At 43.3% G+C, this 26,804-nt stretch overlaps 4 protein-coding genes across 9 annotated transcripts; 2 read left to right on the top strand and 2 right to left on the bottom strand.

The window, feature by feature from the left end:
• The first annotated feature begins 518 nt into the window (after nt 1–518).
• Nucleotides 519–3,283, top strand: LOC135936952 (G-protein coupled receptor Mth2-like). Its single transcript, XM_065479973.1, has 7 exons — nt 519–800; nt 856–1,121; nt 1,176–1,455; nt 2,140–2,218; nt 2,269–2,450; nt 2,501–2,684; nt 2,736–3,283. Exons 1-7 carry the CDS (start codon nt 560–562, stop codon nt 3,079–3,081), a joined length of 1,578 nt encoding a protein of 525 aa, XP_065336045.1. The 5' UTR covers nt 519–559; the 3' UTR covers nt 3,082–3,283.
• Nucleotides 3,193–8,032, bottom strand: LOC135936953 (kelch-like ECH-associated protein 1). 2 transcript variants are annotated; one of them, XM_065479975.1, is made up of 5 exons: nt 7,813–8,032; nt 6,601–6,742; nt 6,405–6,541; nt 6,136–6,349; nt 3,193–5,157 (listed from the first exon to the last, which is right to left on the bottom strand). In XM_065479975.1, the coding sequence occupies exons 2-5, from the start codon at nt 6,724–6,726 to the stop codon at nt 4,198–4,200; spliced, it is 1,437 nt and encodes a 478-aa protein (XP_065336047.1). In that variant the 5' UTR covers nt 6,727–6,742; nt 7,813–8,032; the 3' UTR covers nt 3,193–4,197. The 2 variants fall into 2 exon arrangements, with proteins under 2 accessions (XP_065336047.1, XP_065336046.1); XM_065479974.1 differs by lacking the exon at nt 7,813–8,032 and adding an exon at nt 6,799–6,833.
• A 455-nt stretch (nt 8,033–8,487) lies between these two features.
• On the top strand, nt 8,488–23,157 carry LOC135936951 (phospholipid-transporting ATPase VA). Of its 4 annotated transcripts, none has more exons than XR_010574411.1 (21): nt 8,488–8,748; nt 10,717–11,222; nt 14,488–14,876; nt 16,720–16,924; nt 17,630–17,822; nt 17,873–18,126; nt 18,186–18,335; nt 18,385–18,498; nt 18,656–18,868; nt 18,927–19,533; nt 19,965–20,183; nt 20,236–20,575; nt 20,631–20,785; nt 20,842–21,044; nt 21,101–21,224; nt 21,284–21,441; nt 21,498–21,602; nt 21,656–21,843; nt 21,906–21,988; nt 22,321–22,396; nt 22,485–23,157. XR_010574411.1 is itself a non-coding variant. In XM_065479971.1 (21 exons), the coding sequence occupies exons 2-20, from the start codon at nt 10,743–10,745 to the stop codon at nt 22,364–22,366; spliced, it is 4,281 nt and encodes a 1,426-aa protein (XP_065336043.1). In that variant the 5' UTR covers nt 8,488–8,748; nt 10,717–10,742; the 3' UTR covers nt 22,367–22,396; nt 22,485–23,157. The 4 variants fall into 4 exon arrangements, 3 of the variants coding, with proteins under 3 accessions (XP_065336043.1, XP_065336044.1, XP_065336042.1); XM_065479971.1 differs by having other exon boundaries at nt 21,906–22,043; XM_065479972.1 differs by lacking the exon at nt 22,321–22,396.
• LOC135936955 (solute carrier family 25 member 35-like) lies at nt 22,472–24,779 on the bottom strand. 2 transcript variants are annotated; one of them, XM_065479978.1, is made up of 5 exons: nt 24,593–24,779; nt 24,136–24,514; nt 23,859–24,077; nt 23,476–23,590; nt 22,472–23,424 (listed from the first exon to the last, which is right to left on the bottom strand). In XM_065479978.1, exons 2-5 carry the CDS (start codon nt 24,511–24,513, stop codon nt 23,234–23,236), a joined length of 903 nt encoding a protein of 300 aa, XP_065336050.1. In that variant the 5' UTR covers nt 24,514; nt 24,593–24,779; the 3' UTR covers nt 22,472–23,233. The 2 variants fall into 2 exon arrangements, with proteins under 2 accessions (XP_065336050.1, XP_065336051.1); XM_065479979.1 differs by having other exon boundaries at nt 24,614–24,779.
• Between the last annotated feature and the right edge of the window lie 2,025 nt (nt 24,780–26,804).

The following is a 26,804-nucleotide window of genomic DNA, read 5'->3' as shown; positions in this document are numbered from 1 at the left end:
ACCTAAATAAAATTGTCATGCAAGAATTGCCACTTTGCTGTAAAATTTTGGCTTTTGTTATTATTTAAAATTAATTTTAGTAGGCTGCAATTCCGGAAACAAAAAATGTTTTACAGTCTAAAATCCACTATAAATGACACACGCCCGTTGCGCCGGTTGCATAGATGCCAACATTGCAGGCGCTCATGTCACCGCCCAAGTACCCGCATTGTCAAATAAAAATTCTGATAAACACAAAAAAAACATGATTTTTATTTCTTATTCCTCCAACCAGGCGCAACAATGCCATGTTTTCATTTTTCTTTCAAATCTACCAACCTTTCTTGCAGCTGGTAGCAGGATTAAGTGTGTCATTTACGTCGTTGAATGTGCGGTCGGCCAATGCTCCCACATCATTATTTTGATGTGTGGCAAGATATCCGGTTGTTCAACAATTTCCCGATCCAAGAGGATGCGCGGTTAACCCCCGGCGGAGAGAGAAATGGTTTCCTATGAGGTAGTTTGCGCACGGATTAGTTTGTTTTGCGACACTCGCTATTGAAATACAGGTCAACACAGCATGAAGCTGATTCTCCGGATTTTCGTGGCAATTATTTGCCTTGCGGCTTTGGTTCAAGGGAATAATTCGACGAAAAAGGCTCCACCGATCAAGCTTGGCCGGGCCGTCCAGTTTGACGAGAAAAACGAGACGATGGTGCACGATGGAGTTCCCTATGCGAAAGGCGAATTCTTCAAGGACGGAGACGACTACTACGCATTTCCCTGTAATACCAATGCCTGCATTCGACAGTGCTCCGCAGGTATTCGATTTTCTCATTTCTCTATGACACTGTTTAAATTAATAACATTTTGCAGAGCTGGCATCCAAGGCGAATTTTACTTTGCTGAGAAGTGACATGTGGATCAACGTGAGCCACGAGGGCAGAACGAACGCCGTGCGTCTGCACGACCATTTTCACGTTTTGAAAGAGGTCGAGTGCACAAACGCGTACATTTTAGAACCGGAGGAAAATTACCAGGACGAGCACATTCATCTGGCTAACGGTTCACTTTTTTTGGTTATGGAAGGTGGCGACTCCTCGATTATTCTGGGCAGACACGAGTATTGCATTCTTGTCGACGTGAGATATTGAAAATTACATTCTGCTTCCAACTCTCACATGAGTTCTTTCCAGGCACACGGCAATGTTAAATCCCTGATGTGTGCAGACTCTGGAGATTATGATGGAATGCCGGAGAAAGAGATCCAGTACTACATATACCCTGTTTTCATGATTTTCTCCATAATTTGCCTGCTGCTGACGCTGCTCGCGTTCGTTTTCACGCCCGAGATGCGGAATCTGCACGGAAAGAGCATCGCGTGCCAGTCGTTCACTCTGATGATGGCCTACATCGGCCTCACCGTCACCTACTATTCTGGAACTGACAGCAACTTAATTGTTTGCAAACTTTTCGGTGTGGAAAATTCAGTTTTTTTCAATATCTATTAATGGCTCCTCAATTTAAATTTATCTGGGATAATGGATAATTTTAAGACGAAATGCGAGCTGATCCGAACTAAAAATAGGAGATAGATTTTAAACTCGTGATTTTTGCCTTTTCTACAGACATAAGGGAAACGTGGCTTTGCGCGACGCGTTATATATTGTTCTAGGGGTGAAAATGTTTTTTTTTTAAATTCACCCATTCCTTTGATCGTTGACCACGACTCCTTATTGGACAGATCTCGGTCGGGACTTTGACCTAGTTGCAATACCCTATCGACCTTTTCCAAGGTACCGCGATCCTTGTCGTGACACTCTTGGGCCTCTGTTACTGACCTCAGAGGCGCTATGACCATCAGGTGCCTGCTGAAAAATCAAGAAATCGAAAAGACGCGCGATTGACAATCCTCTCTCCTAGGCCGGTTTTAAATGCTTTATTTTCAGTAATTTCGAGCACATTCGGCGGCGATTTGTAATCCTTCCTCAGGTCGCGTGACCTAGGGACTGTTTTTTGGTGGTTTTGCTGGCACCATCGCTTATATTTGAGTCTTATTTGGTCGATTTCACCGCCCCGATGGGCAGTTGCTCGGAGGGCCCAAAGCGCGCAAATCACTACTTGTTTTGTCCTGAAATTTACGAACGCTTTGTTTTTCAGCGTACATGGCTTTTGGATTTCTTTTGAGTTCCTTTTACTGGTTGAACACGATGTGCTTTGACATATTTTGGACATTCAGGTAGTTGCGGATCCTGCTGTCTTAATTGGAGTCTAATCCAAAAGTTGCAGTGATTTCAAGAAAATGACCGGCTCCTTGAGTCAGACGTCGAGGAAGAAATTTCGGATGTACGCCATTCATTCGATACTCAATCCGCTGATCATTTTAACTGTCACCATCATCCTCGACGCAGCGTTGGACGAAAAATCCTCTATGTGGCCGGGAATTGGGGACGTCAAGTGTTGGTTTAGAAGTGAGTTTTAATTATTGTTTTTTAAACATTCTAACGACATTTTTATTTAGATCACAGAACGGAATTCATGTTCTTCCACATCCATCTGTTGATCATGCTGTTGGCAAACACAGTCTTTTTTATTTTGACTCTGGTTAAAATCACGAACATGAAACGAGAGGCGCAAGTGTTGAAAAGAGGCGACAGCATGACCCACGGGTCCGGCGCGAGCACTGCACTTGAGGACCGACAACGGTGAGAGAAAATCTATAAATAATTATTTATTTTTTAATAATTATTTCCCAGATTGGTCTTGTATGTAAAACTCTTCATCTTGATGGGTGGAACTTGGGTAATGGAACTGATTTCTTGGGCGGTGAAGAGTGAACCCAAGTGGTTTTGGATTCCGTTTGACATCATCAACTGCTCCAGAGGCATCATCATCTTTATTTTTTGCGTCGTGACGAACCAAAAAGTGCGCAATTCCCTTCTTCGTCGCTTTTTACCGAAATACGCGCCGGACCCGAGTTCGCATGAGCCTCGGTCCTACCACTCGAAGATGTCGGCCACCTCTGAAATATCCGACACACATGACACCATTTGCACAACTACTGCTCTTTGCGACACCAAGAGCGCAGACACCGAAGTCTAGATAATTTTTATTACCATATAGTTTTGGAAAAAATAGATCTGGATGGAGACTTGTTATTTCGACGGGGAAATGTTTAGTTAATGGTTAAACCGCAAGAATATTTAAACAGGATTTTAAGCCACACATGTTATTTATTATACATAAAATATCTTGTATTATTTTAAGTAATATATTCATTATAATAAAAAAATTAAGCCGTAAATGCGTATTTTTAAAAATCAATTTTTCTTCCACCACTTTTGACTTAGTTTAAAACATTAAACAGTTTTAAACGTGACTATGCATGACTAAAATTTTAACAAAAACCATATTTCATCAATGCGCCGTCACGTGACCGGGCCACGCATGATGGCCACCCCTAGCAGAGTATCTGCGCACAAATGTTTTATGGTGATTTGAAATAAAAACAAAAATGACAAAAAATCGGATCCCAAAAAATGACGATAAAGGAGTTATTGCCCACCGCTGGTATGGCCAATCATTTACGAATCTGTCACCAGGGGTCATTTGCACTGGTTCAGCAGTGTCCAATAATTTTATCGTTGGACACTTGCCCCTTTTTGGTGTTGCCCGTTTCTCTCAACAAAGAAATTAGAATTCCTGACCTACATCAAGACTCCAGGTGCGGCCATGTTTGAATAGCTTTTATTACTGTTGCGCAAAGTGCACAAACTTTAAAGATTAACTACTTGTAACCATATATATATTTTGAACGATCCAATCGACTCCTATGAAGATTGAAATAGGTATTTTTTCCGGTAGAAATTGTTTTGCGCCGCTGCTCGCATGTTAGAAATGATATTTTGATCGCGAAAATTACTTCCTCCACCTATTCGAGCCCCTGGAGTCGACTGGAGCACATTCGAAAATATTGAGGTGACGGTGCAGTGAGTTCTATGACTTAGTCCTGCAATTAAGCTTTCTAAAAACATTTAGTTCTTGGACGAATTAATGTGTGATGAAATAATACATATAGAGTCCATTATTAAAAAAAAAACACGGCCATGAGAAAAACTGAACGGACAAAGAGCATCCAAAATTTACAAAAGAATCTTTTATCACAAACTGAAAGAAAAATTGCCAGTTATGAATAAAACTTTTTAAACAAAATAACATTTACAAGAAAATTCTGAGTGTGTGGCTGATGTGCTCGACCTCAAGCCTTTTTATGCCAACAGACGAGAACGACTGGGGTGTGTAGAGGACGACCAGGTAGTCGGACGTGGGCTTGAGGGCGAGCGGCTTCTTCAGGGTGACCCAGGCGGGCAGGATGGCCTGCGGGAAGTCGGTGGCCTCGAGCACGGCGCCCTTCCACTCGCAGAATTTGACGCGCAAATGACTGAGCTCGACGCCAATCTTCTTGTCCGCCATCATTGCGTCGGTGAGCAGCACGTGCACGTTGAACAGGTACGTCTCCTTGTCCAGGGCGAACTGCACCATCGACATGTTGGACTTGGCGTCGTGCCTGTCCGTCTCGATCTTCCTGCTCTTGATGCTGAGCTGCGGCAGGAAAGGGTCTTTAACCTGCTGTTGCGGCTGCTGTTGCTGCTGCTGTTGCTGCTGCTGGGGCCGGAAATTCTTATTCTTGGGGTTGTTTTTGTTGAAGCCCGGCTGCGGCTGCTTTTTGAACGGCTGCTTTGGGACGGGGGACGAAGGCCCGGCTTGCGGCATGAGCGGCTGCTGCTTGGGCGCCGCGGCCGGCTGGGCGCGCTTGGATTTCAGCGGACACATCCAGCCTGGGATGTTGGCGTCGTTGGTGCTGATGCTGAGCAGCGTCAGCAGCGTGTCCGAGTCGGTGAGCAGGCCGGACTTGGCCACGTGCTCCGAGAACTCAGTCGGCGTGAGGCTGAGGAAGCGCACCGACGACAGGCACGCGCCCAGCAACTCCTTCGACTTGTCCGGCGTGAGCGTCACGCCCGAGTTGCAGCGCTGCGCCCAACGCTGCACGGCGAACACCAACGGCAGCTCAGACTCCACCGAGAGCACCTCTTTGCTCAGCAGATGCTGCAACGACGTGTTACTGCACGACAGGAAATTATCCGACTCGAGACAAGCGGTCGTTTGCTCCGTTAGCACCTGAAAAACAATAAAAGTGTCAATTATTTTAAAATGTAGGAAAGTGCGTGTTTTAACCAAACGGAAATGAAAATTGTATTTTACCATTTTGAACACGTTTAAAAAAAATTAGTAGGGCTGAGAAATTTATTTTGACGATGATCGACTCCTTTTCTGAGCTTCCAATCGTTGCGAGACCATCCAATGAGCATAAAAATTATACAATTTCAAGCCATTATTTGAACCAAATCGTGGAAATTGAGCATCTCAAATCAGTCTAGAACCATCTGATTTGGTGTGTCTCAAAATCTCTAGATAAAAGTGCATGATTTAGCTTCGCTAATAGTAGAAATTTTCGCCAGTTTTAATTTTTAAGGAATTTTTTCAAGCAAAGATGATAAAAATTATGCTTTCTTTGTCACCATTTTCAGTGGGTTCAGACGTCCCCCTTACCGTCCCCCTAACCACCCCTTCAACGCTATTCGCAACTTAACTGTAAAAGTTAAATATTGCATTTTAAAATATGTATTCTCTACTATATCATGCATTTTTCATCTTTTTTACCATCTTCTGCACTTAAATTGTTTTCACTTTATTTGGCAGGAATGGTTGAAGGGTTGATTGAGGGAACAATTGGATTAAATTTTGACCCAGTAAAGGATAAAAATTATCCACGTGCATAATTTAGTTCAAAAACAATCGTGAGTTTTATTTCGTGCTTTTGGAAGATCCCTGCTCGTCAAGAAAATGACATATAGTAACGTTTAGGCAAGAACATCAGAAACATGCAAAATTGTAGCCGTGTTACTTGTTAAATGGGTTAAAATCATGTCTATAAAAACGTCTAAATCGGCTCAGAAACCGTCTATTTTGCACCAAATAACAGCGCAGTCTAAAAATTACCCGAAAATATTAATAGTCTTATTTTTACAGCCCTTAAAAATTAATCTACTTCGCACGGGAAAATTAATTCATATAAATATATAGATCGTCCTCTACCGTGTCAATCTTCTTGCTGAGCAGCCCCTTTTCCTTCTTGTTCAGTTCGTCGAAAAAGTCGAGAATCAACCAAACAGTGTTAGTGTTGATGTTGAGTTGGAGGTAATTGATGGCATTAGTTTTGAGGCGGCTCACGTCGTACAGCTTGCACAGTTTGATCAAATCAAGAGCATCGACGATGGATTTGATTCGAATTTCGTCCGTGTACGCGTACCTTGAGCAAAAATCAAATTGTCAGGTGCGTGTCTCGGTGTCGGGCGTGCCTTTACTTGACCAGCAGGCCGAAGAGATCGGGTCGGAGGGCAGTCAGGCTCAAGACGCCGCCTTGGCCTTGCTCAGGAACGTACATTAGCTTCTCGAACACTGGGCTGAGGCGCATCAAGATCACCTTGTGGCAGTGATACGTCTGCAAATCCACACGGCAGTCAAATTTTTTATTCAAACTCTGAAAATAGAGACGCAAACCTGGCTCTTCTGGCCGTTGAACACGTGGAGTTCAATGTCAGTGTTGATGCGGTTTTGGTACATGTACCACAGCTGGCTCGAAAGGGTATGGTGCTTATCCCGCCAGTCCTGCTGTTTTTTCTCCATTGTCGTGTCGTCCACTCTGAGAAGATCAAAGCAGCAACAATTGAAAAGTGCTCCATAGCTGCGATAGCTTACTGTGACTGCGTCTTCCCCATAGGCTTATCTAATCTCAAATATGTACCGTTTCCAACAACGTTCGTTCAATTATTGGAGCTTGGGAAATATTTATTTTATTTTTATAAAAACATGCAGAGCAAATCGTTGTCGCTATTATGTATAGAAAATAAAAATGGATTTGAAAAGTCGTAAATTTTGTTTTAAAATTTACCAGCAAAATTTGACAGAAAAACGAAGAGCGGAAATAATTTTGCGGTTCACCCTTCCTGTTGAAAGGCTCAAATCCAAAAGGAAATTAGTGAACCAAAGAATAATTACTGATAAAATTCCGCTTCAAATAATAAAGAACTTTGCAATAATCTCTAACTCCCAGCGGAGATTCGTGGTGAGGCCGTTTTCGAGAATCCGCTGAAAACTTTTGTTTATTCAACAAATTTTGTAATTTTGATGAATTAATTGATTTTAGGGCGGCCATATATATGCAACAAAACACGGACATATTTTTTTGCTCCCAACAAATTTAATTTTATAAATTTTGTTTCTATTCCTTTGTTGTAATTAATTATAATTAGGTATTTGTATAAATACACGATTATTTATATTTAAGCCTCAATTTCTGCACTGCTGTATATAGCAAATACAAAGAGAGCAGTTTTTGCACTTTTATAATTACGCAGCACCGGCAAAAATGAGCTGACAGTCAAGGTCACTTAGAAAAGTCGAATTTTATGCTCGGCGCTCTTTTGGCAATGTCCGCTATATTTTTAGAGCTCAGGAGAGGCGGATGATTTTAATTTTAAATGGAAAACATATATATCAAATATCAAGAATAGAATTATATTTAAAAACAAATAAATAAAAAACATGCAAGTACGATTGGCTCACTAAAGAAGAGAAACAAAAAGAAAAACCACTCCTCCTAAATTTAAATTTATATACACTCATATTTTTTAAAACGAAAAACCACCGAAAGATAAAAAATTAATTTTCTCGAGAAGGAAATTCATTAACAAAGATATCTTAAAACCCCACCTTTTAGGTACTTTACCAACACTGTAGTTAGGATGCTAAGGATGCAAGTGACGCAATTCGCATCGATCGCCGTCAAGGTCAATTTTTGCTTTTAGAAATTGTATATTCGCAGATAATCCTCCAGCTACCAGCTAGGATGAATTATTTGGAACTGTTCGGAGCTTATAACAAATTTCAAAGAAGAGAGTGCACAATTTTCCTTCTCTCTGTGCACTGTGTACAGTACACGCAGCTAGACATGGCCAAATAAAAATCGATTTTTAATATCGATATTTTTTCTGACGATATTTATCGATTTTTATCGATGTTTTTTGTGGCTTAACATAGGTTATATAGGACGATATTTTAACATCGATATTTTTTCAGACGATATATATCGATTTATATCGATAGTCAAAAACATTTGGTGATGTCTACACGCAGCTGACGCAGACGCAGCACTCGCATTTTATATTTTATTATCGCGTCTGGTGTCTGGTGTCCTCCAGTTGGAGGGAGGCGGACGGGGGCAAGGAGAAAAAAGCTCAAAGCTGTCTAATCAGTAAGCCTTTTATTCAGAGGGCGGGCAGGCGAGCGAGAAGGGGTGTCGGTGTGGACCGGCAGGTGTCTCTGCGCGTGCCGTGGCAGTGCCGTTGGTTTTGTCGAGTGAGTCAATCGGAGAATCGGATCGAGCAGCAGGCAGCAGAGCAGGCTGGCAAGTCGAGCACGAACAGGAGCGAGGAGTGGAGAGTGAATAAGTGAAGTGATTTCCAGGCCACCTCAGCACCGCCGCGTCCGCGAACGATCGCGCTGCATCGATAAGAGGAGCAAGGACACGCCAGCTACAGCACCAGCACCATCTCCATCGGCAGCCGCAGCCACCCGGGAATTGGGCCAGAGGGCGAGATGCACGTCTGCACCATCCGCTTCGTCCCGTGAGGCGGAATGTTTTGCATGGTGAGCCAGAACGGGGCCAAAACAAAGAAAGGTCTCAGGTGTCTGCCCGCTGGCACTGCTGGCAGGCCCGAACAGGGTCCGTGGGGCCGTGACTCCCGGGGGGCCGCGCGCCAGCTCACACGCGTCACTACCATAAACAGCTGATTTGCCGATTAGCCGGACACCTGGCCTGGCCTGGCCGAGCCGTCCCCAGCAGCCAGCCAGCGGTGCCACAAGTGCACAAATCCATTTTTCCTTCTTTCGCATGAAATTTTTCCTTTTTATTCTACTCTGATGCTTACTTTTAAGAAGTTACTCCGTGCTTCCTGTGGAAATTCCCTTCGGCTTTGATTTTTAACCGCTCATCTACGCCATACAAAACGAACCCTTTAATTACCACAATAAAATTAGATTGAATGTTTACTCCACGAAGCCTTAAAGAGAATCTTGATGTTTTCTGTAATTGTGTTTTCAAGTGCAACGAGAAATATTAAATCAATCTAGCTTAAGGAAAATTTAAAGTGCATAAAGTTCTTACCATCCTTTTATCAGGGTTCATGACTAAAGGGGGAAAACGGGAAAACTTACAATAAGGGTCCAGTTAATTTTTCGAAAATAACTGCACTTACTTAATAGTTTGAAACAGGAATAATTCCATTTTTCCATGATAGGAAAAGCAAGCCAACATTTTATTTCGTTGTAATTTAATTTTTTTTCGTTTATTTTTAGACGTTTCAAATTACTTTAAAAAATGTAGTTCGCCATTTCAGTGCATTTAATCGTAGTGTTGTTTTTCACTTTGCTGCAGTCAAAATTATCCGATAAATGCACAATAGATTTATATTTTTAACATAATATAATGATTTTATATAAGTTTTTAAAGCAGTTTATTTAAGTAAATAATTATCCCCTTTAGTGTGGTGAAAAATAATAATTTATAACAGCCTTACACTGCATTTTATTTAGTTTTCCGGTTTTTTATTTTGTAAAAATTGTGCACTCTTAGGTGAAAACAGAATTTCCTAGTGGTTTTGGATAAACTGAACGAAAATAACTTTAAAACCTGATTTTTTATAATATTTTAGTGCTTCTAATTTTTTATCAACTTCCGGATTAGGTCAGTGGTAAGCATTTTTTGGTCAAAATTGTTGGTCTCTGGTTAGACGAGGCAGTGACAAAATTAGTTAAGAATTTATATTAGAAGTCTGAAAAATGTGCACTTATCTAATCATGATGATGGTACGCAGACTCTTCTTGACGAGACGAATCGATTGATACGTAATTTTACCAGCTCTCGACGAAATGCTGATTTAACCCGACTTTTTACAACCGCGTATTTATCCTCAACATATCTATTTTTTTAAATATGATAATCATTTTGCAATATTTGATCAATATAAATTAAGATTTAGTAAAAATATTTTCGATTTTGTTGAAATCTAAATTTTTATTTAGCGTTCAATTTATATTATTTAATTTAAATCACCTAAAATTCCCACTGAAACCACATTTTTGTATGGTCTAATCGATTTCTTAGGGTCGAAATAATTATTCCATCGAAAAATTATTTACCTCACCTATTTCGACCCTCAGGAATCGATTGGAATATAAAAAAAATCTTTATAAATAGAATAAGCGTAAGCTTACATGAAATAACGTTGAGAGGTGCCCAAAGTCATCTCTGTGGAAAATCTGATAATTTTAGAGGGTAAAAATGACCCATCAATCGATTCGCCTCGTCAAGGGGAGTCTGTGTTCCAAAAATTGTATTTTCAAATCGATTGCTAACAGTAAGTTTTTCCTAGAAAAATTGTCCAGTCCGTAACTTAAAAACAATGCTAGATTGATGAACACATATCAAAAGTGAACGCATTTGAGTGGAATTAATGTACCTTGTTGGCAGAGTTTTAATTTACAATTGATATTTTGGTAATTTAAAATTAATTTTCCAGGTGTGCTTAAAGTTTTTCCGTTTGGACTGCGTTTCAGGTGCAGCTGGCAGGGGGCGAATCAGGATGCCAGGGAGCGGTGAGCAGCAACAGCAGCAAGTGGCGAGCGAGGGTGTCGTGGGCGGCGAGCGCTGCTACATGTTTCCGGACACGAGGACGGCCGTGTTGCGCGGACACACGCGCAGCGCGAGCCACGGCGCGGCAGCGCTGCCGTTCGGACTGCAGTCGCGGACGGCGGCCTCGCCGCACGAGGAGCTCGGCTCGAGCGGCTCGATCGCGTCGCGTCCCTCGGCCCTGAAGAAGGGCCACCAGCGGGCCTTCTCGCACGGCCAGATCGAGCCGGGCTCGAGCGGGCTGACGCGCGGACATGCCCGCGTCGGCTCCAGGACGGAGTTCATCCTGCCGCCGGGACACCGCGACGAGCCACCGCCGCCCCGCCCCCGCGCTGACTCGGTCCACTTCAAGCCCGGACACTCGCGACAGGCCTCCAGGAGCGAGTCCATCTACACCCTCAGGAACCAGCCGCCGCCAAAATGGACGGACAAGGTTGGTGCTTGATTGCCAATTTTATAGTGTTCCAAAAATGCCGGCTTTTTAAAAATAATTTCGATCTAGCCGATTTTTCCTGGTTTTTAGCCCGCTAAATTGGCAAAAATTAGGGAAATGAAAAATTAAATAATTCCAGTAAAAAATACATCGCCGCCTCGAATATGTAATAATATATTTTTTACTTTTGGCGAGGTCATACATTAGATAGCATTCTAATAATACATATGCCTACAATTAAAATGCTTTAAAAATTTTAAGATTTAATTTTTTATCAACTTCCGGATTAGGTCAGTGGTAAGCATTTTTTGGTCAAAATTGTTGGTCTCTGGTTAGACGAGGCAGTGACAAAATTAGTTAAGAATTTATATTAGAAGTCTGAAAACGGCCACTAAAAATTTTAAGATTTAAATTTTTAAAATTATAATATTCAACATCAAAAATAAAATCTTAACAATGTTTCGTTTCAATAGTAAACAACCTATTTTAGCCAACAAATCGAACCAATTTAAAAAAGGCCAATTTATGCCGGCAAAATTGTCTGGTCGAAATCCGTAACATTGCCTTTTTTTATTTAACTCGACCTGTTGAAGTTGCGAGAACACTTTTTTCCCACTGTCGAGGGGCCCGAAAAAGAAGGGTGGCACGCACCCCAAGGAGCCCATCGTTTTTTTAGAATAGCGAAATTTTAAAAAAAATAAAGCTTAGAAAAAACGTCAATTTAATTTTTAGGAACATCAGGGTGATTCCGAAACGCCCTGATTTCTACCACAAGGTTGAATTGAACATAATTCGAAAGCTCTCGAGTTGGCCGTTCCAATGGTCAGCAAATCTTGCAAATCGAACTGACCACACATGTTAACTGAAAGATTTGATCTATTGAGAGCTACCCTGACGCCAGGGTTAGATTTCTTACCTGTTCTGATGGTCTTATCTGATATCAGGGGTGATCCTCAGCATGTTACGGGGGTAAGAATCGACAAATTGTCCTATATAATTGATTTTCTAAAAATTGTCCTGAACTAAAAAATCCGTTTTTCAACCTTCGACCCTTTAATATCTCAAAAACTGAACTTTTTCCTCCTCTGAAAATTTCTAGGCGTGTACTTAGGACAACATGAAACACCATATTTAAGACAGTAATAATGAGATATTCGAAATATAATAATATACTTATATATCACTCAAATTTTGAAAATTGTAAAAAATATAAAATTTACTGGCCGTCTAATCAGACATCTTTTGGCACAAACTTTCACTCTCAAAGCTTCATTAGAACTTGCGATATTTGCAAACGCGGAGAGGCGCATTACTTCTGGAAGTGATTTCGTAAAGCTTTAACACCCTCAAATTTAAAAAAATTTGAGATTTCATGAAAAATTAAAAAAGTTGACCTCATGAATAGTAAAATCACATTGGCATTGTTTTCTCCAACTCTTATTTCTTTCAGGAAAAAGATATAAATTTCATTTCCTAGAAGGCCTCTCCTTATAATTCCTTTTAAAGAATATGAACTGCTTGCGGAGCGTCCAGCAGCAATCCAAATGTTCAATTTGACCGTCGGGTTTGCACCTGCTGGTCGTAAAATCGCATCTTCTAGAAACCAACTCGCACAGCAACAAACACTGCGATTAAGTTAAGGAATTTTGTCTCAAACCAGTTTTAATTACATAATCTACAATCAAAATTTTCTAGTCCCAAATTGCTTTGGACCAATCAAGTTATTCCTATCAATCGGAATTAGCCTAACTAAATTGCAAAAGCGCAATTTCTCTTGGTCCTGAAGGATCTGAAATCTTTAATAATGCAAGAAGTCGAGTGTTTGTTTTGTTTTTCGACCAGCGTACAAAAAATCACCTACGCTATAGTTGAATACGGTCAAGACATCTAATCAGCAAGTTTTTTTTTATCAGTTGACGGTAACTTTCCTGCCGTCAAATTTAAGTGCGCCTCTAAGGTAATCTACAGATTGCAAACTGAACGGAATGACTGGCGCCAGGAAATTCGCCTTTTCTGTGAAAGACAATTTCTTGCCCTCTTAAAGGGACACAAGTCGGTCAACAGCTGGCTCGGCGCCAAAAATCGACTCGTTAACAAGTGGCGTTGTTGACACAACATACGCTCGGCTTCAATAGGCACCAACTGTTGCAGATTTCACGGTTACTCGCGTGTGCCCCACTGTTTAAAATATCGATAAAAGTACAAAAATAGGCTCTAAACGGATATGTTTAATGAATAATACATGGAGAGAGTTGCACTTGCACTTGAATTTCATATTTGACACAATCGATTTCTCAGGGTCAAATTTGGTTAGACAGCTGAATCCAAAAAATTGGTGGATACAAAAAAAAACGGATAATTTGGTGGTTTTTGGTCTGTATCAGAGATGGGAATTCACCAGTTGTGTAAGCCCTTAGTGTTCGAATCAACCAAAATAGATGGTGCCATTGGTTTCTTTAGATTTGAATGAACTTGCGCTGCGAATGCAAGACTCAATCCTGCAGCTGTGCATTCTGCTTCTAGAATAATTTCTTTAGGCATTCTGAAAACAAAAATCAGTCCTGCCATTAGCTGTAGAACCGCGGGAAAAATTTTTTTGATTAAAAAAAAAAGTTTTTCACGATTCTACGGCGATTGGATTTACCGATTTTGGTTTTCGGCACGTCTAAAGAAATCATAGTAAGTGAAGAATGTACAGTAGGATTTTGTCTGAAATTGTAGCGCAAGTGAGTTAAAATCGAAAGTATACGGTGGCGCCTTCTTATGGCGGCCTCAATTACTAAAAGGGCTTACGCAACTGGGGAATTAAAAAGTTTTTTGATTGGCTCTTTAATGCAGTCCTGAAGACCGAGGCAGCAGCGCCACAGCGACAGTCAAGCGAAAAGGCAAATCAGAGATCTGTGATTGGCCGCCGGATTTCTTGATAAGACCAAAATAACGGTTTTTACGATTCCACCGATTTTTAGCACGTCGTTTGAGGAGAGATTCGACTGCCATACTTAATTTAACCCTTAGGAATCGATTGGCACTGTCGAAAAAATTAAATTCCAGTAATAATATACTTGAGCAAACTGCATTATCTACTAGACATAACAATCTAAACATAGAACATATTATTGTTTTACTTTGCGGCGCCTATCCTCGACCCCACAACTTGATTTTCTTTTAAGCCTAGACGAATTTCAAGCTCTCGATGTAGCAATTTTTCACAACGTCAAGCAGAAAGTTGACTACTAACTCTTACGAAATTTGGGCACTGTTGTAGATGTTCTTCTGGCGGCGGCGGCCGGAGGACGACACGGCGCGCAAGGTGCGCGTGGTGGTGCCGAACCACACGGTGCCAGCGGGCACGCCGGCCAAGCAGCACCCGAACCACGTGTACCCTGGCAACGAGGTGCGCACGACCAAGTACACGATGCTGTCGTTCCTGCCCAAGAACCTGTTCGAGCAGTTCCACCGCGTGGCCAACCTCTACTTCCTCTTCATCGTGCTGCTCAACTGGTTTCCGGCCATCAACGCGTTCGGCAAGGAGATCGCCATGATCCCGGTGGCCTTCGTGCTCGGCGTCACCGCCGTCAAGGACGCCTTCGAGGACCGCCGCAGACACAACTCGGACAAGCGCATCAACAACTCCACCTGCAGGGTCTACAACAGGTCAGCATCCATTTTTATCTCCTCATTATTTTAGGGGTTGAAATGGGATCTCTTGATTGGCTCAAATATTTCCAAATTAAGGAGAGACCGAGTGAGTTTCTAGCAGTTGCAAGATTAAAGAAAATGCTTGTTTATTGTGTCTGCGTCAAAAATTGTTGTACTATCAGAAAAATTTGACCGAGACCGAACGATCAACAAACATGCACCACAAAAATTTAAGCACCGCGTCCTCAACAAATTTTGATAGAGGGCTTGTTGAAATTAGGTCGCGACACGCGTCCTTCTTGCGTCATGTCGAATGATTTATTTCCGCACAAGCATGAACGGTCAATTTTATAAAAAAAGGTGTCTCGGCTCGCTAGTTGACGCTGCTTAATTGACGAGTACTTGTGTCCTCAAGAACGCTCTTTCAAGTTTTGCTCTTAATCTTGAGATCATTATTGTCAGGAACTTAGAAATGTGTTGCTGTCGCGCTTCGTTGTATTTTTTTCCATTTAACTATATCAAATTTTAACCTACATCCGCCTGAAACAATATTATTGTCGATCGCTAAAAATATAGTCGCTTTTTTGCAGTCATGATACATTTAAACTTTTGGTTCTCTGTGGATTTGGTTGACATCACGAGAGCAGAATTAATCGTAAGCTGAGCAAAGTGTTCTTGAGTGCATTGTAATCTATCGCAACGAGATAAGCTCGCGCACGTAATAAACGACGCAATGAGCGTTCTTTCATCAAAGCGGAGCCGCTAATAATTTTGCATTTTCGCGAGTCAGTCAACGGAAGAAATACGAAGCCTTCGGCTCACAACAAACGTGTCGCCAAACGAGCTTGAAATGATGCGTGCCGGTGGTAATCGCATTTACAAAAAGCGGGATTCGAGCCAAGGCCGTGCTGAAATTCGCATTCGCACATGATTGATAATGAAACACTGTGAAAGGCCAGTTTGCTCGCATGTCAATTTTGTTATCTTTGTCTCTCTGCTCTCACACTCTTGTCAGTTTTGCGGTTTCCTCCGTCACAAACCGCAGGAAGCACTCAAATCATTTCCTCTTAACTTTTTTTCGTTCTTTTAAAAAAATGCATTTAAGTGTTTTTCCCGCTAACAAGTGACAGTCTATCTCTAAAACCTAAAACTGAAACTGGAATCTGATTCTGCTGTTGACTCGTCACTATCCAATATTGATGGTTGCGTGCGCGTGCCGAGCTTGGAGAGGAAAATTGCTCGCCACTGACTGCGGTGCATAATTCATTTTGTCGTTCACGGTCACAAATTAAGTTATGACTTATTCACGCGACTACTGCTCTCACAAATTAGCCAGCCAGGCAGCAATCTCGGCGCATTGTGGGCGCGGGACGTCACGTTTCTTTCTCTTCGCTGACGAACTGGATTAATATAGATTAGAGAAATAAGATAGGTGTCGAAATCCTCGAGAAAAGACAGTGACGTCACTTTTTTGATTGGAAAAGTCTCGGCTTGGAAATCAAACAAACGTTGGCCGTCTAAACGAAAGTGTAATTAATAGTAGCCGCCTTTCTAGGTAAAGGTCACATCGAATTTTTCCGTGTGTGGGTGTACAGCGTATATGGCGGCGCGGCCGAGTGATTTCTTCATTTCGACGAGCGTGCGGTTTTTGTTTCCATGGCGAGCGACAAACACCTGCGTGCGTGACACATTTTCGCCCTGACATAAAACGACAATATTTTGAGCTTCTCTTTCTCTCTTGTAAATCAACTAGTACGCACCATTTATCTCTCATAAAATGACAGATAAGCCGGTGCTTTGATCCTGAAATTGATGCTAAATAAAGAAAAATGAAATTTGGCTCTCGCATGCTCCACAGCGTACAAGAGCGATACGTCAAGACTCTTTGGAAGAATTTGAGGGCCGGCGACCTCGTGCACTTGTCCAACAACGAATTCATCCCGGCCGACGTGCTGGTGCTGAGGACGTCGGACGAACACGGCCTCTGCTACATCGACACCTGCAACCTGGACGGCGAGACCAACCTGAAGCAGCGAAATGTCATTCGCGGCTTCGCGGAAAAAGTAAGTAATCCCCAACTGAGCATTTCCTTTCGTTGATCTCGAGTAAACTTTTCTTATCTCTAGACGATAAACAGCAAGTGAATGCATATTTTCTGCGAAACTTGCCCTATTGGGCTTCCATATTTACCCATTCAATTTTTCAAAAACTCACACCGTTTGATAGAAAAGTTTTAATATTCTCTTTCACCCAGATGATGATCTAAAAATTTTAATTTCTTTCCCTCAAGGGTGGGTTCGCTGTTGAGTGATCAGCAAGTTGTTTGCTGTCGAAAAGCGATCTATTTTCACGCGGTGGAGGACCGCGGTCGTTCTGATCGGCCGGCGGTGGTATTCGCTTTTTATGGCCAATTAGAACGTCTCCAGTCCTCCGCCAAGCAAAAATAGATCGCTTGAAGAATGTGGAACTAAAGCTTTCAAACTATCATCTGGTTGAAAAAATAAAACATTAAAAGAATGCCTTTACAGTATCAACTTTGATTGATTTTTAAAAAATGGATCCTGAGCAAAATGAACCCAATATTCTGCAGCGTTTTATCGTTTATTTTTTCAATTCTAATTGCCGTAAAAAAATCTGAGTCTTTTTTTCAATTGACCACCCTTCCAGCAAATAATCCTGTTCTTGTATTTCCCGTTTTTGTTTCTCTCGAAAAAAAAATGGCAAAAATGACGCCCGCCCCGGTAAAGTGTGAATTATATTTATTGCAGCAAAGCACGTTCGAAGCGAGCCAGTTTCGCAGCAACATCGAAGTGGACCCGCCGACGACCAAGATCTACCGTTTCCACGGGACGGTGGTGCACGAGTCGGGCGAGAGGGTGCCCGTGGGCACGGACAACCTGCTGCTGCGCGAGTGCGTGCTGAAGAACACGGACTTTGTCGAGGGCATGGTCGTCTACGCTGGTGAGTGAGCGCGATTGGATTGAATCTTTTTCGATTGACCTTTGGCGCAGGCCACGAGACGAAAGCCATGCTGAACAACGGCGGCCCGAGGTACAAGCGATCTCAGCTGGAGCGCGCCATGAACCGCGACGTCGTGTGGTGCGTGGTCATTCTCGTTGTCCTTTGCATCATCGGGGCAATTGGCTGCAAATTGTGGCTCGCCTCGTTCACCAGCCCCGACTTTCTGCCGCCGTTCATCACCAATTACTACTCGCCCTCGTACGAGGCGGTCCTCACTTTCTGGACCTACGTCATCATCCTGCAGGTTCGCCGACGCCACTCCCGCCTCAGTTCTCTGTGTTTGCTCAAACCGTGTGTTCGCAGGTGATGATTCCCCTGTCGCTCTACGTCACCATCGAGATGACCAAAATCCTGCAAGTATTTCACATCCACAACGATCCGCACCTATACGACGAAGAACGCAAAAAGAGGGTCGAGTGCAGAGCCTTGAACATCACCGAGGAACTCGGCCAAGTATTTCAATGCGTGTGTTTTGCTTTTAACATTATTTCTTTTGGTACAGGTGCAGTACATTTTCTCCGACAAAACGGGAACGCTGACGGAAAACAAAATGATTTTCCGCCGATGCACCATCGATGGGATAGACTACAATCACCCTCCAATCGCAGAAATGCAGGTTAGTGTTCCGAATGTAAAGAATGTTGCGTCGACTAACAAGGAAACTCGTCTTGTTCTTGGTGAAATCATTGATGTCGTGTTCCCTGTATTTATTTCAATTTTTGGGGGAACAAAACTAAGCTATTGAGTTGACTCTTGCATTTTAAAATGAGCAGAATTTGCGGCCTGGCGTGGCAACTCCGATTCATCCGAACGCGAGACTGCAGGACGAGATCCAGGCACTTGAGAGAGGAATGAGATTGTCGACTGACAGCAACCTCAGCTCGCGCACCTTGAAGTCGACGCACGAGCAGAGAGTGCAGGAGTTTTTTATTCTTTTAGCCTTGTGCAATACGGTAGTGGTGGCCAAGCACCCACATCACGACAGCGTCAGTTTTTCCTCTTTCTTTTTTTCTCTTTTCCGTTCAAACGCCTGCATCTTTACAGATGAACGCGAGCGGAGTGATCGAGTCGCCGAGCGTGATAACCGTGGAGGTGCAGTCCAACTCGTCAGCGCCGACGACGACGGCGACAAAGTATTCAAGACTGAACGAGTCGCGGTCGGTGACGCCGTCGCCGACGAGCAGCACGCGGCCGCGCTTGCTGGAGCTGTCCGGAGGCCAGTCGTCTTTGTCGCCGATCTGCTCGTCGAGCGAGAGCACGCCGCTGGGCACGCCGTCGCCCAAGCCGGTGCGACGGCTGGCCAATTTGCTGCGCGTGGTGCGGCCAGGCGGCAAGCACGGCTCGTCGCCGGCCGTCACGCCGTCGCCGTCTGGAGAAAAGAAGCCCATCTACGAGGCCGAGAGCCCCGACGAGCTGGCTCTCGTCGACGCGGCCTACACCTATAACTGCCGCCTGCTCAAGCGCGTTGCTAGCACGGCGCTCATCTTGGTGCCGGGCGAGGGAATGGTCGAGTACGAGCTTGTGCAGGTGCTGCCCTTCGACTCGTCTAGGAAGTCCATGTCCGTCGTCGTCAGACACCCCGTCACCAAGCAGCTCACCCTCTACACCAAAGGCGCAGACTCGTCCATCCTCTCGCAACTCGCTCCAACCGGTGAGTTAAAAATAATTGACTTTGTCTACTGATAATCTGCTCAAATTCCAATGCGGAGCCGGGATTTCACTTTTTTTTTTAGCTAAGGAACGTCCTTTGCAGGGCTAGGGCAGGGTACCGAGTTGGCGCCACGTAAAAACTTGGGATACCCTAACGACCTTTTTCAGGGCACCCCGCGACCTGAGATCCGCTCCCAGGCCGGTTTTTAATGCTTTTTCACTAAATTGGAGCACATATATGGCTATTTCTTACCATTATCTTTCACCAATCTTCCTCAGGACTGTTTTTGCGTTTTTTTTTCAGCGCCGTTGCTTTTATTTGAATTTTATTTTGGTCTATTTTGCCGCCTCGTCGGATAATTGCCCGCAGGGCCAAAGGGGCACACGTCACTACTTATACTAAATTATATTGTTGTGTTCTTTTAATTTCAGACGATCCCGCAATGCAGCAGTTCATTTTCAACACGCAGCAGCACCTGAATGCGTACGCGCGGCAGGGTCTGCGGGTGTTGGTGATGGCCAAGAGAAACCTGTCCGAGGCCGAGTTTGATGCGTGGCACGTGCTGCACAAGGAGGCCGAGATGATGCACGACCACGAGAGGCGGATTCGGGAATCGTTTTGCAGGCTCGAGACGAACCTCATTCTGCTCGGTACATTAAATTTTTCTTGCGCGTTCTCACTGACCGGACCGTTTCTTTAAAGGCGCCACCGGCATCGAGGACAGGCTGCAGGACGGCGTGCCGGAGACAATCGCGGCGCTAATCGAGGCCGGCATCGTGGTGTGGGTGCTGACCGGTGACAAACAGGAGACCGCCATCAACATCGCCTACTCGGCCAAGCTCTTCTCGCCGCAGATGGAGCTGCTCAAGTTGGCGGCGCGCTCCAAGGACGCGGCCGAGAGCACCATCACGGCCTACCTGCAGGACATTGAGCGCCAACTGCCCCGTGGATCAAACCTCACCTCCAACCCCCTCGCCTCCCTCGCAGACTTGCCCCCGCACTACCCCAAGAGAGCGCTCGTTGTCGATGGCAAAACCCTGACGTAATCTATCACAGTCGAAAGTTTTTTCCAAAATTGATTAAAAAAAATGTTGCAGCTACATTCTGGATCAAAGGTCGAACCTGAAGAAGCCCTTCCTCACCCTGACGCGCTTTTGCAGTTCCGTTTTGTGCTGTCGAGCGACTCCGCTGCAGAAAGCGTATATCGTGAAAGTGGTGAAGGAGATTTTGAAAGTGCGAACCCTTGCCATAGGTAGGCGCAATGCCGTGAAACCCGCGCACGGTTTTTTCATTTGTTTCTCGTTTCAGGCGACGGGGCCAACGACGTCTCGATGATCCAGACGGCGGACATCGGCGTCGGCATTTCGGGCCAGGAGGGCATGCAGGCGGTCATGGCCTCCGACTTTGCCCTGTCCAGGTTCAAATACTTGGAGCGCTTCCTCCTGGTCCACGGTCACTGGTGTTACGACAGACTCGCCAGGATGGTGCTTTACTTCCTTTACAAAAACGCTGTAAGATTCGCTTATTTGCTTGTATTATTTTTGTACTAACGAGAAATTGTGTCCAGACGTTTGTGTTCCTCATTTTCTGGTATCAAATTTACTGCGGGTTTTCTGGTGCGGTCATGATGGACCAGATGTACCTAATGCTCTACAATCTTGTCTTCACTTCGCTTCCACCAATCGCAATCGGTGAGGTTTTGAAATATAAATAACGTTGCCCCTGGCTAACGATTTACTTGCAATTGCAGGCGTCTACGACCAGGACGCTCCTGCCGATTTGCTCTTGTCAAAACCGGCCCTGTACAAACAGGGACGGCTCGGCTCCGTGTACAAACCGCACTCGTTTTGGCTCACCATGGCGGACTCTTTGTACCAGTCCATAGTCATGTTCTTTATAACAGCAGCTGTGCGTTCAATCCAAGTCTAGTTGTAATTAGAGTAAAAATTAAATCGTAATTGCAGGCCTACTCCGACTCGACTGTCGACATTTGGGAGTTTGGAACGTCTCTCACATCAACATGCATGTTTGTCAATTTACTTCACGTGGCTGTGGAAATCAAATCATGGGTATGTTAAACATTGAAATGTCCATCTCTTTTATTTAGATTAATTTTTTGCAGACTATCATTCACATCCTGTCGATGGCGTGTTCCATCGTAGGGTTCTACTGTTTCGCGTTCGTTTACAACTCGTTTTGCGTGAGCTGTTTCGGCCTGCCGAGCACTTACTGGGTGATTTACAAGACGCTTGGCAACAGCGTTTACTGGTTCACTACGGTTGTAGCCTCCGTGCTGGCCCTATTGCCGAGGTATTATGGATTCTCTTTGCAGGGGTTTTCAATTCGTTTCAACCGCAATTTCTTTTGGCTAGGTTTGTGATAAAGGTGCTGAGGTCGAGCCTGGCCCCGAACGACGTGACCAAATCGCTGCTCGAGCACCGAAACATTCGCAGAGGTGAGGAGTTCTTGGTGGCATGGTCGAGTAACACGTCCAGCTCGTCCGTACTAAGGTAGGCGGCACTCGCTTTTATTCCCGCGACAACCTAAATTAACCACGACAGATTTCTCGTTTCTCTGCTGCATTGGGATTTGTACTACTTCTTGCTGCTCCTCGGATCAAACATAAAAGCTTGTGTTGCCGTTCACTGTCTGTCCGTCTGTCTGTGTTTAGCTTGCACTCATAATTAAATAGATGATTTGTAGAGCACGTAATAGGTAGCCGTAGTTTAATGGTATTTTGGAACCAAACTAAGCAAATTTTGAGAGAAATTGTCTGTTGAATTTTAGGAAAGCGCCTGCTATAAAAGTGGTGTCAAGAAAAAGCAAAAGTTAACAAATTTGGACACGCGCGCCTACTAACAATGCAAGTAGACTCCAAACCTCCCCAGCACCTCACCTGCTCTCACCTTGCTCCGCTCTCTTTGACGCCCTTTCTTTGTTTCGTGTTTCAGATCAAACGAATCTAGACAAAAGACTTTGAAACCCGGGAGTCAATTACCAGAAGTGATCGCCTGAGCTGCATCTCGAAGTCCCCAAATGGTTATTATTAGTTGCAGAAGACTTTGCTGGGCCCCCGACTCCAGCGCTGTGATATCGTTACATCCGTAAATTATTATAATTATTGCCCAGAATTTAAGCTTTTAGTTCTAATTTAATTCTTGCTGCCTAACATTCCGGAGGGCGTGCGGTTCGAGCATTTATTCAGCTGCCATTGGGTCAAAATCATCCAGAACTTATTTTGTTACACTCATCACGGCATTGAATAGAAACGTTGGACAATACTGCTGAACTAACCTCAGAACAGACAGATGAATTATTTTCTTATGAACAATACGCTGGTCACGGCACGACGAGCGCAATGATTTTGAATCAAACGAGTTTTTAATGCCAAGTACCCCAGCCTTGCCGCAGTTTCTAGTGATAGATCTTTTTCAAATGAATTATGTTTCGCACCAAGTGACCATCAATGGGCCACTTGGTGCGCAAAAGCAAGAGTTACAAAGCCTTGTTCGTAAGCTCTGACGTCGTTGTACTAATTAATAGGAATCGTGTAAATTGTTAGAAAAAAATGTATAAAAATAATTTATATTCTGTACTTAAAATAAAAAACGTAATTTTCCTAGATTGCCAGTTTTAATTTGAAATCATTTCTCGAAGCCGTACATTTATCACAGTCGTTATTCACAAAATATTTGAACGATTATTTTCCAGTGTCGTACAAAAGTCTAAGCCAATCCCAGACAACAAGGCTTATTATTATGTGTGGGCCCAATCTCAAATAGGCTGCGCCAGCGCCCTTGTACAGGCCGAAAAATCCCTCTTTCTTGACAATCTTGACAAAGCAGTCGACCACCCCTGAGTACAGCAGTCCTTTTCCCTGGGCGTCTACTCCTAAACAAATAAATCAATTTAAATTTGAAATAAATTTATCAGCTAAAATACCTTGGTTGTAGATCCTCGTGGATACGACGTCGAAAGGCGTTTTGACAATCAGGGTCACAAAGCTACTCAGCACGCTGGCCACAAACGAGTTGATGCTGTGATCATTACTCAACATCTGCAATTCATTTATTTTAACTTGTTGCATGTACACGAAAGTGTAAAGAATACAAGAATCACAGTTGTTTACATCTAAAATAATATCTTCTCATATACACATTTAATTTTTATTTAAATACAAGGGGTATTTTTAGACGAATTTACAAACCCTGAAAAAAATAAATCGCAGGCACAACTCGAACCGCTCGAAAAGCGGCCGCAAGAACAGCTGCTTCCAACGCCACCCTGCTCGCTCCCCAGATAAATTGAGAAAAATAAACACGTACCTTTGATTCGTTCAACTGCCTTTTGAAAATGTCGTAGGAAGTGAGTTGAGCTGCTGAAGCGACGGCCATCCTTGGCACGGCGCTGTTTGTGCCGCGCCACAGACCCTTTAAGCCGTGCTCCCCGTAAATCTGCTTGAAAGCGGAAAATGTGCCGAGGTGCTTGGTCTGGTGTCCGACTGCGATCTCACTATTCGAGTACGACTGCATCTGCGTTTTTACCTGAAGGAGATGAGAAATTAATTAAAATAATGAATTTTTTATCAGAGAAAACTTGTACCAAATAAAAGGGACTGCCTGCAATGGCACCGATGCCTCCCGCCACCGAGGAAATGAGGGCACTTTTCGGCAAAGAGGTATGGTTTCCAGTCTCGTCCGTGGTCCAGCCACGGTCTTCAGCAAAGTGGAAGGCACCGAGTCGGATGGCGTTGAGGATGAACTGGTGCGCCGACGAGGAGACGAGGCCCCTCTGCAGGGCGAGCACGCCGTCCGCCTTGCCGATCGCATAAAAGGCGTGGAACACGTTCTTGTAGTGCACCGTGTACTCGCCCCTTGCCAGCAGCTCGCCCTGCAGCTGCATCCGGATCTTCACCACGTCCAGCGGGTTGCATACTACGTTCGAAATCACTGCAGCGACGCCACCGAGCAGAAACTCCATTCTATTCCATGAGAAATGCAAACATTATAATAATTATAATATATAATAATCCTCTATTTTGAGGAGTGATTTTATCTACCTTCCGAAACTGCGCACTTACCTGGATGTATCGCTTTTCCAGTGATTTCTATGTTTATGGCATTTATGATTAGCTCATTAGTGGTTCACTGATAGTGCGGTGCAAGTGCTCTGTTTACTCTTTTCACTATCCTACCTACATAATTAAACCTTCCAAAAATAATACATTATATCATTCGGTTTACCGCTCAAGAACAGTGTAACAGATAAGAGACACGCCCACATTTTGGAGTGCGCTGGCTGCTTTTCAAGCACAATGCGCGCCTTTTACTTTAATAATAATTATTGCAACATCTGTTGTAAGAATTAAAGCGACAATAATTATTATGAATTAATCCTTCGTGTGAATTGACAATAATTTATTATTATTAAAGCTTTTCAAGCTTAACCTCCCTGGGATTGATAATCTTATTTTTTTGCTAATGTAAAATAGAAAATAGACAGATTTTTATGCAATGACCTTTAGAATTAAAGGTCTTTTTCAGGGAAACCAGGGAACCGCTCAGCCCGGGTGTTGTGCAGGGTGCGGGCGGTGTGTAGGGTAGCTGTTCGCGAGAGGAGCAAAAATGCGTTCGAGAAAAGGGCCAACCATCTTTTCTTTCAGAAAGTAGCTTCGCACCTCTTCGTGAGACAAGGCCTCGGCTGCGGTTATACATAGTGCGGCATATCAATTCAGCGTAAAAAGTCATATTATGCAATTTGAAAAGCGAAAAGAAAAAATACATGGCTGTGTCAGTGGTCATTTCCATTTTGTTGATCCGGATGTTGTATATTTATAGACTCGCTTGTGAAAAAAGTAGTCCATGACAAGAATACAATATTCAAGACCAATTGTGTTCTTCTCATTGACCACTCTTTGCACAAGCGAGCCTATAATCTCCCTGAGAGCGTTTTGCCCTTTAGTGCTACCTGGAGAAGTTTAATCTTCAGCACTAAACTTGCGGCTTGCAGATACAAGCCAGCAAAGATTTTGAAACTATAGAAAATCAGTCAGCTCTCAAGCAAGAGCCTCGTAAAATACTTTGATGGCTTGTTAGTTGAGTGCCCGAATTGTCAGTCTGCTTACCTTCCCTCTCAAATGCCTCTGGTTGCTGTTGCTCAAATATTTTCCTGAAATTTGGTCCTGTTCAGCGCAGTTACTGTATCTGGCGCGTGCAGATTTTCTTCTCTGTCAATCTCCTTGGAGCTGTCGTTGTTCCGACTCTGTTGTTTTGTGAAGAGTTGAAGCTGCATTTTTATTCTTATTAAATGATTTGTTGGTCCACATTTTAACCGTCAGATGATTTTAACCATTTTCGGTCCTTTTCACAGCCTTTTCTTTTTCAATGGTAGCTTCTCGGAATCCTCAGCAGTCGTCAGTGATCCGTTCATATGTTGGTTCGCTTGCAGCTTTCACTGTCTCCTCACTTGAACTCTGCATCCATCAGGTGAGAAGACAATGAAAGTAGCAGTCAAAACACGAGGTGCAAGCTTCCTTTGTAGTTTCCTCTGTATTGTTGCCTGACGACGAATCCAAATTGAGAGGCTATCGATGAAAAAATTAGAAGAAAGTGTGACTAGTGTGAGAAAAACGACAGAATTAGTACAGCAAAAATTAAAACTGAGCGTACACATACATTTATAATATTATGTAAGTAGCACAATGTCACGCTGAACACGATACATGACAAAACGTCATAAGACTGCCCGAATCGATTATGAAAATGTCAAGACCTCTATTTTGAGCATAACATCCATAACATCTTAGTTTAAAATATTTCTTTATGAAACACATAATATATATTTCACATCATTAATAACAGTCACAACAGCGCCGCATAACCTGAAGACCGTAATTGATCCTCAACGTATCATATCAAACTGCCTAAATTCGACCTATTTTGGAAATCGCCTTTATATCTCAAGATCAAGTGAGGGCAAAAAATCATGTATATGTATTCTTCAGTGAATTTGTGCATAAATCTGATTTTTTAAATGTAACGCGCAGTAAGAACGTGAAAATCAGACAAATGGACACATGGATTTATTTGATTGCAAAACCCTCCTTGCAAATTCATCCTTACTGTTATTAAGTCAAATTACTGCTAGGGCTGCGTGCTTTGGTTCTTTGCCCCTTGAAATGCTTGATCTCATACGAAGGGTAAAAATGGTAAATTGATTATTCTGGATTATTTTTGCAAGTTATTCAATTTTTTTTTTGTTACCTGCCCGAA

This window comes from Cloeon dipterum, chromosome 2 (assembly GCF_949628265.1).
Source record: "Cloeon dipterum chromosome 2, ieCloDipt1.1, whole genome shotgun sequence".
In the NCBI taxonomy this organism is placed as follows: Eukaryota; Metazoa; Arthropoda; class Insecta; order Ephemeroptera; family Baetidae; genus Cloeon; species Cloeon dipterum.
Note: the sequence above shows the minus strand (reverse complement) of the source record. Positions and strands in the feature narration are given on the sequence as shown.

Coding starts and splice junctions, on each gene's coding strand:
- LOC135936952 (XM_065479973.1), top strand. CDS start 560: ATGAAGCTGATTCTCCGGATTTTCGTGGCAATTATTTGCCTTGCGGCT. Junction 801..855: donor CATTCGACAGTGCTCCGCAG/GTATTCGATTTT, acceptor AACATTTTGCAG/AGCTGGCATCCAAGGCGAAT. Junction 1,122..1,175: donor AGTATTGCATTCTTGTCGAC/GTGAGATATTGA, acceptor AGTTCTTTCCAG/GCACACGGCAATGTTAAATC.
- LOC135936951 (XM_065479970.1), top strand. CDS start 10,743: ATGCCAGGGAGCGGTGAGCAGCAACAGCAGCAAGTGGCGAGCGAGGGT. Junction 18,499..18,655: donor CTCCAATCGCAGAAATGCAG/GTTAGTGTTCCG, acceptor TAAAATGAGCAG/AATTTGCGGCCTGGCGTGGC. Junction 20,576..20,630: donor GTCGATGGCAAAACCCTGAC/GTAATCTATCAC, acceptor AAAATGTTGCAG/CTACATTCTGGATCAAAGGT.
- LOC135936955 (XM_065479978.1), bottom strand. CDS start 24,513: ATGGAGTTTCTGCTCGGTGGCGTCGCTGCAGTGATTTCGAACGTAGTA. Junction 23,591..23,858: donor GGCAGTTGAACGAATCAAAG/GTACGTGTTTAT, acceptor AATGAATTGCAG/ATGTTGAGTAATGATCACAG. Junction 23,425..23,475: donor CACGAGGATCTACAACCAAG/GTATTTTAGCTG, acceptor TTATTTGTTTAG/GAGTAGACGCCCAGGGAAAA.
- LOC135936953 (XM_065479974.1), bottom strand. CDS start 6,818: ATGGGGAAGACGCAGTCACA. Junction 6,350..6,404: donor CTCTTCGGCCTGCTGGTCAA/GTAAAGGCACGC, acceptor TTTTTGCTCAAG/GTACGCGTACACGGACGAAA. Junction 5,158..6,135: donor TCAGCAAGAAGATTGACACG/GTAGAGGACGAT, acceptor ATTGTTTTTCAG/GTGCTAACGGAGCAAACGAC.